At 42.4% G+C, this 15,537-nt stretch overlaps 1 protein-coding gene across 1 annotated transcript; it reads left to right on the top strand.

Moving 5' to 3' along the window:
- Positions 1–5,666: 5,666 nt before the first annotated feature.
- LOC311036183 (putative nuclease HARBI1) lies at positions 5,667–7,311 on the top strand (the record flags this gene model as incomplete). Its single annotated transcript, XM_084044715.1, has 4 exons — positions 5,667–5,817; positions 6,043–6,495; positions 6,604–6,794; positions 7,177–7,311. The coding sequence occupies 4 exons, from the start codon at positions 5,667–5,669 to the stop codon at positions 7,309–7,311; spliced, it is 930 nt and encodes a 309-aa protein (XP_083900841.1).
- Between the last annotated feature and the right edge of the window lie 8,226 nt (positions 7,312–15,537).

Genomic DNA, 15,537 nt, shown 5'->3' with positions numbered 1-15,537 from the left:
TCGGGGTTCAAAGTGGATCACTCGACAGAGACTGCCCTCCTGGCAGTGACGGAGTCGCTCCATGCTGCTAGAGCGAACTCTCTCTCCTCCGTCCTGATACTCCTGGACCTGTCTGCAGCGTTCGACACAGTGAACCACCAGATCCTCCTCTCCACCCTCGAGGGGATGGGTGTCTCAGGCTCTGCACTCTCCCTGTTTGCATCCTACCTGACGGGTCGCTCCTACCAGGTGATGCTGAGAGGGTCTGTGTCAGAACCACACAGGCTCACTACTGGGGTTCCCCAAGGCTCGGTTCTGGGTCCTCTTCTTTTCTCTCTCTACACTACATCTCTTGGTGCTGTCATCCACTCCCATGGCTTTTCCTACCACTGCTATGCCGATGACACCCAGCTGATCCTCTCATTCCCCCCCTCTGACACACAAGTGGAGGCACGCATTGCTGCTTGTCTGGCTGACATCTCGGAGTGGATGTCGACAAACCACCTGAAGCTCAACCTGGACAAGACCGAGCTGATGTTCATCCCGGGGAAGGGCTGTCCTCACCGAGACATGGCCATCACCATTGAGAATACTGTGGTGACGTCAACTCGGACTGCGAAGAATCTGGGTGTGACCCTGGACGATCAACTGTCGCTCTCGGCTAACATCGCATCAGTGACACGGTCCTGCAGATTCCTCCTCTACAACATCAGGAGGATTCGCCCCTTCCTCACGGAGAAAACAGCCCAGGTGCTCATCCAGGCTCTTGTCATCTCCCGCCTGGACTACTGCAACTCCCTCCTTGCTGGTGCTCCGGCATCAGCCATCAGACCTCTGGAGCTTGTTCAGAAAGCTGCGGCTCGTCTGGTGTTCAACCGCCCCAAGTTCTCCCACACAACTATCCTTCTCCGTTCTCTGCACTGGCTCCCCGTAGCAGCTCGCATTCAGTTTAAAACCCTGGTGCTAGCCTATAGAGCAGTGAAAGGAACAGCTCCTTCTTACCTCCGGGTTTTGGTCAATGCCCACACCCCTGCCCGACCACTCCGGTCTGCCACCTCGGGCGACTGACTCCCTCGCCACTCAACGGTCCTTCTGGTCGATCGACACGGTCACGACTTTTTTCTGTTCTGGCCCCACAGTGGTGGAATGAACTTCCCACTGATGTCAGGACAGCAGAGTCACTGCCCATCTTTCGCCGCAGGCTGAAAACCCACCTCTTCAGGAAACACTATCCTTCCTCTTTGCCTGGCCTACTTGTTAACTAGTTGTACGAACTCTTGTTTTATTTTTGTATTGTTTTATTGGATCTTGTTTAGTCGATACACTTATTTGTTTTAGCTCGTGCTCATTTGATTTTGCCATTTTTGTCTCATCTGTTTAAGAAAGTAGGTAGCTGATATATTGCACTTTTACCTTAGCGCTAGGTATACTCTTGGTTGCTTGTTTTTGCAGGAAATGTACTTAAAACTTCTGGTGATTAGTAGTTTTCGTTCCCTACCTATGTTGAATACACTTATTGTAAGTCGCTTTGGATAAAAGCGTCTGCTAAATGACTGTAATGTAATGTAATGTAATGTTGTCTTCCCCCCCACCTGTTGTACAGCCTCGTATGCCAGTCTGCATGCGGAGCTACTGCTATGCTTTCCTGATGGTGGTTCAGTGGCGTGTTGCCTATGGACCTGCCAGGGAGCACTGATGACGACATGGCCTCTCAGTTCTTAGTGTGGCTTTCTTGATGCGAGGTAAAGGGCTGCCTATGTTATATTTCTATCTGTCTTAAATCGTGTTGATCAGTGTTTATTAATATTGTGTTTTGTCTTATTAGGAGGAGCTCTGTGCCCCTGCTGTTTTTGTCCTTATTACTTTTGTTATTATTTGATTTAGTTATTTGATGTAGGTTTATTTTTGTTCTGTGTGCAAACCAGCTGTTGTGTAAACAAATATTATAAACTGAGGTATATTTGGCCCCGGCCGTACAAGTAATAGGTGGTCATAGTTGTGTTCCCGACAGGTGGGTGGTCACTGGTGATAGGCTGGAGTATTGGAGCTTGGTATTATCTTTAGTGCATGATATCCTGCTTGCATGCTCAGTTTTCTGAATAACCTAGTTTGCATGTGTTTTAACAGTTTTTCTTGTGTCTTCCAGTGAGTGAAGTGCGTGTGCCTTGTGTGCGCTTTTGGTGGCGGTGAAACCCCTCTCTCCTCACTCCCTGCTTCCCTCCTGTGTGTAAGGACACCTATGCCCCCGGGTTACTGGTACACTAAGCTATTGCCCCATTTTTATCCCTTTTGATACTGTTTGATAGAATTGTGGATTACATTTTACTTACTTGTAATTGATAATAAATATAACTCTTAAATTTCATGAACTTGACCCCTTCCAGTTTGAATTAATTGCTTACTCTGCTTTGAGTTATAAATAAAACGAATATACTCTTTTCAACTGGAAACACACGTCTCTGCTCCTCATTATAATAACCTGTGGTCTAGTATTCAAGGTGTATTGTGCATTGTATAATATAATCTCTGGGTGAAACAACCAGGGTGGCGTAGTCTGGTATCCTGTTTCCGGGCCTAAGTGCCTTGGTCACATCAATATCTATACATCTACATCTACATCTCTATATATATATATATATATATATATATATATATATATATATATATATATATATATATATATATATATATATATATATATATATATATATATATATATATATATATATATATATATATATATATATATATATATATATATATATATATATATATATATATATGACCAGAATCACATTAATATTCCTCATAAATTTACACGGTTTGCTGTTTGTGCCTAAAACTATAATAATTATCATTACAATAACAATAATATCGGCAAAAAAAGAGCGGACCAAGTACAGACTACCGACCTAACAGAAGGGTTTAAGCCTTAAACCCTCAATACTTCGGTCGGTAGTCTGTACTTGGTCTGCTCTTTCCCCCTGATATTATTGTTATTATAATTATTTTCAGTCACTTAACCGCTTAAACTTTAAGGGGTTAAATGACTGAAAATACATTTTAACATGGATCCAACATTTTAATAAGCAGCAGATTAATAAAAGTTATTAAAATTTTTAAACCAGATGCTGTAGTTTATATAATAATAATAATAATAATAATAATGGTATATAATAATGTAGTTTATATAATAAGATGACGTTTCATTCATGGTTTGTATAAATATTTAAATGAAATGAATTCATACTTTTTCCACCACTGCTAGTTTACTTTACTTATGACGTTGTCGAGCACCCAAAATAGCAGATCTACAAGCCCACAACGCGTCGCGGATGCGACGCGTTGTGGGCTTGTAGATCTGCTATTTTCATCAAAAAGCGGCTCAGTGTCGCCCTCCTGTGGTTCATCGTTGTCTCCACACTCTGAGCCTCGAGTCGCATTGTGATCAAAATGTGTTAAAAAGTGGATAATAGCGCCCTCTGGTGGGTGACCTACCAAAGGTTGGTTTGTATTTTAGCCGTACGACGGTGACGCGCGCCGAAAAGAGCCGATGTTGAGAGCTGGTAGATCGGCTATTTTCGGCAACCGCGCAGCCGCAGTACAGTCACAGAATTCAATAGGTCACCGATTTCAACTGAACACACCGGAAGTCTCTGTCTTAATGTGTGACTGTGTTTACATCCGCTAGCCGGCTAGCCACCTAGCCAGCTAGCGAGCTAGCCGACTAGCTTCTCAGGTGTTTTAACTAAAAACAAGTCCTATATTTGTTGTAAAACTTTCTTTAATTCAATCGACAGTTGTGTTAAATAACCTTCTATCTTTTAATACAACAATAAAACATGTAAAACACCTAATAATAGCATGACGATAAAATAAAGCTAACAATGGCCTAAATGCGCATGCTCAGTCCTCACAAAGGTCGGTTTATATTTCAGCCGTACGACGGTGACGTGCCGTTTTCGTCTGTTTCCGTCAGCAGCTGGGCTCGGGTGTTTTCGGCTGTTTCCGTCAGCACTCGCATTGTCGATGGAAAATGTAGTTCTTTAAATGTAGTCCTCAACGCTACCCATGTGGATGTATGGGAAATGTAGTAATAGATTGTAGTTTTTCTAGCCACCCATGGTGGACGGAACATGTAGTTCTTAACTGTAGTCCTTATGGCCACTGTTTATGTGCAGCTAGCGGCTAGCTAGCAGTTAGCAGCTGCTTTATGCTCATAACAAACTACCAAACCAATGAGTGGAGGAGGAATTAACAACACAAATCATCATCTTATTATGATGACGCTCTTTATGAAATGATGAAATGGACTAAATATCAATAAATAAGGTTTGTTGAGTCACTGCGTCATAGTTATAAATAATATAACTAGAGGAGACGAGAGTAGAGTTTGTCCACTAGAGGGCGACACAGTCCGTAGAATAACATTAGAGGCGTCATAACCTCTGTTTTTTATTCTATAGAGCATTGGTTCTCAAAGTGGGGTCCGGGGACCCCTAGGGGTACTTGAGGGGGTCCCCAGCTAAATGATGGACAGGAACCAAATGGACCCTTATTGGTCTGTAACTCTCATTTGTACACTCTCGGATACGGACCCCCATTTAGTGGCATTTATACCTCTGGGACCCCAATTCCTATCGTAAAATCAACGTTAATTTAACTCTGAGAAACTGGTCCATTTGGTTCCATTTGTACACTCTCAGAGTTACAGACCCACAAGGGTCCATTTGGTTCCTGTCCATCATTTAGCTGGGGACCCCCTGGAACCCCCTCAAGTACCCCTGGGGGTCCCCGGACCCCACTTTGAGAACCAATGGTTTAATGCAATCAGATATGACTTTTTCTGTTTGGATGCATGGGCTGTCAAGGCCAGAAAGTATTTTTTTGACACTCAGTAGGCATTCCTGCATAACTTCCGGGTTTGATGATGATGTCACACGCATATCCTCTATTCTATGGTCAAAATGTCCTCTTGTTTCAGGATGAAAACATGTGTCAGGATGACAAGATATTGTTGCATAAAATATGAACTATTAAATAGTAATACTGTTGCATAAAATGTAAAGTATTAATAGTTTACATTTTATCCAACACTTTTACAATTTAATTAAATTGTAATAGTGTTGCATAAAATGTAAAATATTAAATAGTAATAGTGTTGCATAAAATGTAAAGTATTAAATAGTAATAGTGTTGCATAGTAGTGTGTATATCTGTCTGTTCTTAAATGTCATCATGATGTGAGGGCGTGGGAACTCATTTTAAATAAAAGACATTGGGCCGGATGCATAAAGGGATTTGCGACCATATTTTGTACGTACCGGCATTTAGGACAAGTCGTACATATCCACCTGATGCATAAAGATTTTTTGGTCTGTGTTTTGTGCGTCAGGTGCGAGCGTTCTCAGGTCAGCCCCGAGGCTGGCGTACCAGGGCTGAAATGTGCGTATGTCTTTAGAATGCTTTATTCTTCATGTCAAAATCAATTACAACAGTGGCAAACCTCAAATAAAATATGTATGTGCCCAGCTTGTGTCACCAAATGTTTTAAAAGACAAAATATGGGGGAAAAAAAATTACATTGAAATAAAATAAAATCGGCCGAGGCCTAATCATGACCAGCTTGTTCAAAGTGATTAATAGTGCTATACAAAGGACTTGGGGCGGCTCTCAGACTGAGCACTATGGCAGATTTGATACTGTTAGAGCATTTGGCCAACCAAGCCATGAGGAGAGGACGGCGCGTCTTCAGGGACCGCGCCAACATGTTTGAGGAGAGCGACGAGTGGCTCCGGTGCCGCTTTCGTCTGCCCAGGCACAGTCTGATGGAGCTCTGTGATACCCTGGAGCCATATTTGACCAGAGCAACAAACATGTTAAAATGAAACATTTTTGAAATGTAATGTGTCGGTTTTTTATTTGATTGTTGTGGCCTATTTATGGCATGCAGCCGTTTCAGATATGTTTCAAATGTAAAGTGCATTGCATATCAAATTGATGCCTATTATGAATTAGTATTATATTCTAACAGGAATCATGCCATCCCTGCACACGTGCAAGTGCTGTGCAGCCTGGGGTTCCTGGCCACCGGCTCCTTTCAGCGGCTGGTATCGGACAGATCCGGGATTTCTCAGGCGTCCATGAGCCGCACGCTCCCGAACGTGCTGGATGGCATCATTCGCCTGGCACCGCAATACATCATCTTCCCATACACAGCTGAACAACAGCAACCAATAAAGCAAGATTTCTTTAACATCGCTGGCTTCCCCAACACAATTGGAGCAATAGACTGCACTCATGTGCGCATCAAAGCGCCAAGTCCAGACCCATTCCCATACTTCAACCGCAAAGGTTATCATTCAATCAACATCCAGCTAATATGTGATGCCAATAATAACATACTGAATGCAGTTACCCGTTGGGGGGGCGGGAGCCACGACTCCTTCATTTTCCAGAACAGCAGTGTGGGCATGCGTCTTGAACAGGGGGCTGCTGGAGACGCATGGCTCGTTGGTGAGTGTTTATCAAATTGCTTATTTTGTGCCTTTTCCTCTCACTTGGCTACATGCAAATTCTCTTCACCGGATCGCATGGCTAACCATTATCTGATCTCTACCATAGGTGATAAAGGCTATGCCGTGGCTCCCTGGCTCATGACCCCCCTTTACACCCCCGTGACCCAACAGGAGCGGGCTTACAACAACAGCCATGTGGCCACGCGCTCCGTTGTGGAGCGCACCATCGGTCTGCTGAAAGGCCGCTGGCTGTGCCTCGACATAGCAGGAGGAAAGCTTCTTTACAAGGCCGAAAAGGTATGAAATACAAATGTATAGTATAACCTCCACATTACACCAAGACCTGAAAAACAGTGGGCATAAGCTATAATATATGTATGCAGTCAGTCTATTAATTATCTACTCCAACAGGTATGCAAGATAGCCATGGCCTGCTGTGTCCTCCACAACATTTCGAAACTCCATGGTGTCCCCGTTCCAGAAATAATCCCCCCACCCATGGACATGCCACTGGACCCACCTATTGGTGCTGAGGACAACAGGGCAGCACTAGCACTGCGCCAACAACTAATTGCTCGTTTTTTAAGTAAGGATGCATAGACACTGACACACAAGCAAAATAAACATTTAAATTTGTTTTATTCCCGCCTGAGCGCCCTTGCAATCTCTTCCACTGCAGCAGCCACACGCTCCACCGCCGCCAGCAACAGCTCCTGATTCTGGAGCACCGCTGCTGACACCACCTCAACCCGGGCAGGAGCTGGAGCTGGCGCGGTGCGCGCGCCAGCTCCTGTCCGGGCTGAGGTGGTGCTAGCAGCGGCGGAGGAGGAGGAGGAGGAGGAGGAGGATGAGGGGGGGGGGGGGGGGGCGCAGCAGCAGCAGAAGATGGTGGTGGTGGTGGTGGTGAGAAGAGTGATGTTCGGGCAGATGATGATGATGATGATCGTCGTCGTCGGCCAGCGCCAGATGATGTGCTGGGCGTCTCACCATCATCAGCCACCCGTGGAACTGGGGTTCGAGGTGGAGGTGGTGGTGGTGGAAGAAGAGGACGAGGTGGTGGTGGAGGAGGAGGAGGAGGAGGAGCAGCAGCAGAGCCGTGGCTCTGGGCAGATTCATCAAATTCACCTGGAATAAAAAATGTTCACAATTCTTTGAGCTTTTATTCCTTATTTATCTTGGCCCCTTCAATTTATTTTCATTTAGTTATGCAACAAGCGAGGCTGCTTGGAGGGAGTACAGCCTATAGTTTTGTGCTCATTATCAAATAAGAAGCAGGCCAGTTATCAGGTTTAGAATGCGTTGATTAGGATTTATAGTTTACATACTATCGTCAGATGATGGCCCCGCCATGGCGTCTGTGTCCATTCCCTCCATGGAGGGGACGCCGGAGAGAGGCACATCTCCTATTAGGAGAATAGTTTAATAGTCAAATCATGGGACAAATGTAAAGGTATGGATAAAAATAGAGTGGTCTACATACCAATGATGGCGCTTACTCGCTCATCGAGGGGCGACGGTGATGGCGCTGTGTCCGGCCCCCCTCCCGTGGCATTGCGGCAACTGCGCCGCTTGGCCATACGGCTCTTGACCGAGACCTTGATGTCTGTCCATTTTTTTTTTACTTCTTTCGGCGTCCTTTGATTGATGTAATACTTTATTAACAGTTTGCAAATACAGTGCAAGGTTCTTATAGTGAACTAAAACTAAAAAAATAACGAACACTCAAATAAGTTTTCCTTAGTGAAAAATAAATAAACACCAAACAATAAACGAAAAACTGTATTGCGTGCTTACCAAAATGCACTAATTTTTCGGGGACCATTTATCAGCTTTTTGGGATATGAAATCCTAATCCATTTATTGTAATTGTAAAGGGGAGATACAAGTTAAAACTAAAATAATTTAATTCTCCAAACGAACAAACTAAACTGCAATGAAACATCCAAAATTATAACCATGGGACAGTGGTATGATTATGGTGCTAAAACATCAGAACATACATGTGCTTGCAGTTTCTGGAGCCTGATCACCCTACGTCCTACAAATGGGCCTTGAGCTTGTTTGGAGGTCCTAGCAGGGGAGTGGAGCTACTATCACCGATGAGCGCCCGGGAGAAGGTCCTCTGACACCGAGCGCAGAGCTTCGGGAGTGGACACACATGGAGCGGAGAGAGAGGAAGGGGACACCCGCCTAACCAGCTAGATCAGCCGAATCAACCCAGACAGATGCCGCCGCAGATCACCCTCACATCCGAAAGCAATTACTGAACCTCCAGGTATATATTCCTTTCAATGTTCCCATCCCTATCATTCACGGTTTTAATGTCCATTTCAAAATGCATACATTGCATAGCTATGTTCATGCATTGTATTGTCCATCTCACATACAAAGTTAAATGTAGTTCTATATCCTAATCATTTTTCTTTTGAACAGTAACTTGGTTTAACAGCAGTTTTTCCCATAATGCATTGTTGACATGTAAATTGGTCTCTTTTGATTGGTTCCCACCAGATGGCCAGCCCACGCCCACCCTTCCTCCAAACACACACACACACGCACGCACGCACGCACGCGCACACACCCACACACACACACACACACACACACACACACACACACACACACACACACACACACACACACACACACTCACTAGGGGGTGAAAACATGATGATGAGTGTGGAGACATAGCTGCATGGAAGATTTTCATTTAATATATATGATTTGATCTGAAATATATGAATCTCTGCTTACTTTTATGTGTTTGTTCGCTTCCTTCTTTTTATTGAAGTCAATTACTTTCACTGGTATTGTGATATTCTTATGTCAAAATATGAATTGCATGACTAATGTTTCTGTTATACCGTTCTTTATTTTATTTTTCTCTTGGTGGTGCGGTGTTTATTAACCATGAAATAGTGGACTGTAACTTATGTTAATTATCAATAAGGCAATCAATCTCAATCAACATAAAGGTAAGGCAGACTGCCACGTGCAGTGCCATATCTAGATGTGCTTGACCTCCCTATGTACTGCAAATGACACTTGAAATTGATTGGAGCTCCTATTAGGGGAGCGGAGCTACTATCAACGCTGAGTGCCAGGGCGCACGTCCACTGCCGGGTCGTACAGTGGGGAGGTACCCTCCACTGCCCTACACTACAGTGGACGCTGGGACTCATGAAGCGACCCGTCAGATCAGCCGAATCAACCCTGCCAGATGCCTCCACAGATAGACCTCACATCTACTAGGTGAAGACGAGTCTTCAGCTATATGTGCCTCTCAAATGTTCCAACCCTATCATTCACGGTTTTATTGTCCATTTCAAAATGTATACATTGAGTAGCTATATTCCTGCATTGTATTGACCATCTCACATACAAAGTTAAATGTATAGTTCTACATCCTAATCGTTTTTCTTTTAAACAGTAAAATAGTCTAACAGCAGTTTGTCCCATAATGCATTGTTGAAATGTAAATTGCTCTTTTTTGATTGGTTCTGTTGCGTGTGGCCATGACATCATCCTTAATCAATCACTAACCCCCACTGTCTCTCCTCTCTCTCAGGCTGGAAATACTCAAGTAAAGTGCAAATAACTCAAAACTGTACTTAAGTACAGTACTTAAGTAAATGTACTTAGTTACTTTCCAGGTAACTGGATTGAGCATTGAGCATTATGTGAAATACTTAAAACTAATCATCATCAAACAAAATAGAAAAGAAAAGAAAAGGAAGGCAGACTGCCACGTGCAGTGCCAGGTTTGGATGTGCTTGCAATTTTTGGAGCCCGATCACCCTACGTCCTACAAATGGGCCTTTAGCTTGTTTGGAGGTCCTAGCAGGGGAGTGGAGCTACTACCACCGATGAGCGCCCGGGAGAAGGTCCTCTGACACCGAGCGCGGAGCTTCGGGAGTGGACACACATGGAGCGGAGAGGGATGAAGGGGACACCCGCCTAACTACCTAGATCAGCCGAATCAACCCAGACAGATGCCGCCGCAGATCACCCTCACATCCGAAAGCAATTACTGAACCTCCAGGTATATATTCCTTTCAATGTTCCCATCCCTATCATTCACGGTTTTAATGTCCATTTCAAAATGCATACATTGCATAGCTATGTTCATGCATTGTATTGTCCATCTCACATAAGTTAAATGTGGTTCTATATCCTAATCGTTTTTCTTTTGAACAGTAACTTGGTTTAACAGCAGTTTTTCCCATAATGCATTGTTGACATGTAAATTGGTCTCTTTTGATTGGTTCCTACCAGATGGCCAGCCTACCCCCACCCCTCCTCCAAACACACACACGCACGCACGCACGCACGCACGCACGCATACACGCACACACACACTAGGGGGTGAAACATGATGAGTGTGGAGACATAGCTACATGGAAGATTTTCATTAATATATATGATTTGATCTGAAATATATGAATCTCTGCTTACTTTTTTGTGTTTGTTTGTTCGTTTCCTTCTTTTTCAGTCAATTATTTTCACTGGTATTGTGATATTCTTATGTCAAAATATGAATTGCATGACTAATGTTTCTGTTATACCGTTCTTTATTTTGTTTTTCTCTTGGTGGTGCGGTGTTTATTAACCATGACATAGTGGACTGTAACTTATGTTAATTATCAATAAGGCAATCTCAATCAACAAACAAGATAAAAGTAAGGCAGATTGCCACGTGCAGTGCCATATCTAGATGTGCTTGACCTCCCTATGTACTGCAAATGACACTTGAAATTGATTGGAGCTCCTATTAGGGGAGCGGAGCTACTATCAACGCTGAGCGCCAGGGCGCACGTCCACTGCCGGGTCGTACAGTGGTGTTGCAGTGATGGCATCGAAGAGATGCAAGGCTTTAACTAACACCATATTGGTGTATATCAGTGGTTCTCAACCTGTGGGTCGGGATCCCCAGGGGGGGTCCCCACATGATTTTGGGGGGGGGTCCTCAGATGACAGTGAAGTGACAATTTAAGGACTTTTAAGACCGTTTTGAATAATACCTTAAAAAAAAGAGAGAAAATAAAGAAAACCATTACTGCATCAAACTATACCATAAACGGGTAAAACATTGGCCAAGTTGTCAAATAGACGAATATAACAAAATTGTGAAAATAGCCAATCTACAAGCTCACAACGCCTCGCAAAGCGAGGCATTGTGAGCTTGTAGATCTGCTACTTTCACAATATTTATCTGTGGAACCGAGTCAAACTAAATTGAATGCCTCAACTCCTTACATTCCAAGTGCTTATCAGGGTGAGGGGGTCCCCAGTTCAAATATGATCATTTTGGGGGGTCAAAGCCTGAAAAGGTTGAGAACCACTGGTGTATATAACACCATATTGGGAGGCTTCCATGACGAGGTGGTCATATTAATGCTCTTCTCCTTAAACGGGAGAATGGCGAAAGCCTGAAACGTCAGAGCAGCACTCGGGTGCAATGAAGCTCTTTGCAACAGGAGCCCACAGTGTGCAAGCCTTTTTTGTTTTACAACATGGGAAGAGCGCCTTAAGGAAGACAGCCACAGGGGCGCCCGCTGGCTAGTGGTCCTTTGCTGTGTGTCACCCACCATCTCTCCCCGTTTCCTGGCAGAAAAAGACCCCAAAAATATTTTAAAAAGGAAGACAGCCATCCATTCTGTCAGTGGAAGAGTTATCTGTTGATTGCTTCTTCACGGTGTACACATGTGATTGATAAGATTTATAGTCATGAAGACATTTTTTCTTGTCTGTACAACGGACTGCAATCAACAACAGAATGAAGTGGTCTTCTTGTCTTTGTGGGCTCCTCAGCTTTATCAAGCCGTGAAACAGAAACCTTGCATGTCTAAAACTGTTTCGTTTTCAGGAAATGGGGAAAAATAACCTGTGTTCCAATGTATCCAGTGTAGTATTTAGTCACAAGCTCTTTTCATTGGTTAAATATTTTTTAAACCCACAGACACACTTGACCACTTTCGCTTTAAAAAATATTTAAGAAATGGCAGATCTATAAGCTCACATTCTGTCGCTATGCGTTGTGAGCTTGTGGATTCGCTGTTTTTGCTACTTAAACTCATGGTTCAAGGTTGTTTTACATTGTAACATCTTGTGCACAGGTAGATGGACTGCATTTATGCATTTAATGCCTTCATAGTCTTTCCGGCCCTTCAAATCGCTGTACGATGTACTTCACATTCCCCCATTCACACACCGATGGCGGAGGAAACCATGCAAGGCACCAACCTACTATCAGAAGCAGTGGGTTCAGTGTCTTCTTGCTCAAGGACACTTATGATACTTATCCTTCCTTCCTCTTGTATGTCAAAGTAGGGCATTTATTTACTAAATATTCTAAAGTAATAGTCTGCACACTATGGCTTGCAGGTCACCCAGTTAAAAGCTTTATTGGGTATATCAGAGGTCTTCAACATTTTTCAGGCCAAGGACCCCTTAGCTGAGAGAGAGATGGAGCAGGGACCCCCCGCTACATACTGGATTCATGTTAAATTTGTGTTTTCAGACATTTAACCACTTAAAACCCTCAATACTTTGTAAACTTGAGCTTTGACCTGCTCTTTTTTTCCCTGTACACAAAACCTCTTTGCCGAAAATAGCAGATCTACAAGCTCGTATGCTATTTTCGGCTAATGTTCCCCCCAGAATAGGGAGGCAAGGGTTCAAGTGGTTAATGTAATGAGAAAAAAATCCCTATCACACAAAGATTTGGCGGTCCCCCTTCAGTATCTCTGAGGGGTCCTAGGGGTCCCGGAGCCCCTGTTGAAGACCCCTGGTGTATATCGTACAATAAAGCTTTTGACTATTTTAAAATTGCCTGTGATGTTTGACATTTGTGACATTCTGCATAATGAGTACTTTTACTTTTGGTACTTTAAGTACATTTTGATGCCAATACTTTTCTACTTTTACTCAAGTACATTTTGAATTCCGTACTTTTACTTGTAACAGAGTACTATATTGCAGTATTGATACTTTTACTTAAATCAAAAATGTGAGTACTCTTTCCACCACTGGGGTTGTGACACTGCACTTTTTGGACCTGTTTTATTTGTATATACTGCTCTGTATATTATGATTATATTTGCACTGAAAATAACAGACTACAGACTACATAAAGAAAAAGGTTTCGTACAAAGCGTTGCTAAATGTTTCTTTGTTGAAATGACAGGGAAAATGGTTTTGTGAATGAAGTAGAATTTTGCAGAACAATCTTAAAAGGTATAGTAAGAAAATGTGTCATTTCTATGCAGTGGTTAACAGGCTAAACAATAGAAAACTATTACTGTTTCACTAACTTATATTAAAATGTCCAAGAGACCAAAGACATTTTAATGTATATTTATCATATGAAAGGCTTCCATTACCAGGTACAGCAGGTAAGGACTGTTTTAATAATGATAGTATTCATTTTAGATTTTTGGAAAATATTAACCATCATAACACAATGTTTGCACATGTAGAGTACACAGCAAAAAGTGGGGTGTTGAATTGATTCTCACAGAGTCAATTTCAACTCTTTTTCAGGGTTTATATAGGTCCACACTTTCTAGAGTTAAATTAACACTTTGTAAATAGTTAACATTTAACACTACGCCAGGAGTTCCTCCTTTAACTCTTTACCAGAGTTAAAGTAATTAGACAAATAACACTGCTCCGAGTTAAATGTTTACTCTTTACCAGAGTTAGATAAATAACACTGTGCTCTGAGTTAATGGTTTACTCTTTACCAGAGTTAAAGTAATTAGACAAATAACACTGCTCTGAGTTAATGGTTTACTCTTTACCAGAGTTAAAGTAATTAGACAAATAACACTGCTCTGAGTTAATGGTTTACTCTTTACCAGAGTTAGATAAATAACTCTGCTCTGAGTTAAATGTTTTACTCTTTACGAGAGTTAGATAAATAACACTGTGTTCTGAGTTAAATGTAATCTTTACCAGAGTTAAAGTAACACACAAATAACACTTATTTAAATAAAACATTTATTTTCAGATTTGAATTCCAAAATGTCAAAATATAAATAATAGAGGCTACTGAGAAATATTTTAACCCCCCCACACACAAAAAAAATAATATTAACCAGTTGAACTTGGCCTAACAAGTATTTTTTTTTATTCCACAATTCTTAGCTGCATTTTAACATTAAACTAGCCTACATTAAACAAAACAGCCACTTCATTCTCCTCCAAGTAACAGTTCGGAATTCAGAATTTACTTTAGTAAAAGTACAAAGTATTGGAATCAAAATGTACTTACAGTACCAAAAGTAGAAAGTAATCATTCTGCAGAATGTCTCATTTCAAAAGAGCAGACTGCTATTTTTCAAATGGCCAAAATGTATATAGGGGTTAAGTGGTTAATGTATATTTTGTAATATAATAATCAAAATCTACAAACTAACTAGGAACTAAAGTTTTCAAATAATTGTAGTGGAGTGAAATAAACAGTTGACTGCTGGGATAGGCTTTCTTACACATGAAACAGCTCAGTATACAGTAGCTTTACTCAAAGAGTGCAGTTATGATCTGGTTCAGCAGCCTGGATCTCAGTTCCCTAACTCTGGGTGTCTCCTTCATTTTCCCCACATCAATGTTATACACTGTCATCTGCAGGAATGTGTAGAAGCTCACAAGTGCAGCATCGTAAGACACATTAAACACAAAATGTGCTTTGAAAAGTTCATCAAATGCCCCGAGTGAGCGGTTTGCCTGGCATGGGATGAGATGCTGATCCATGACGATGTAGAAAGTGTCGATCTTGCTCTTCTGACGCCCAACAGCAAGGAGGTACGGCTGCGGATTCTTCTGGTTGCGTAGATGCTCTTCCAAACTGCAGCATGACTATGGTTGAGATAAGAAAACTGAACATTAGACAAGAATAATGTGCAGCTGTGAAGATCTTGCCACGCTCTCTACAGTACAGTATCACACTCTGCAAATGGACATGCTACCAACTGTACCAAGAGAGCTAGATCCCTTGGTGGAGCATGGGTTTCTGAGGAGTGAGCTTAACCCATCCCAA

Source organism: Gymnoscopelus microlampas (assembly GCF_963454915.1).
Source record: "Gymnoscopelus microlampas genome assembly, chromosome: 20".
NCBI lineage: Eukaryota > Metazoa > Chordata > Actinopteri > Myctophiformes > Myctophidae > Gymnoscopelus > Gymnoscopelus microlampas.
This window is presented reverse-complemented; position numbering and strand designations above follow the sequence as displayed.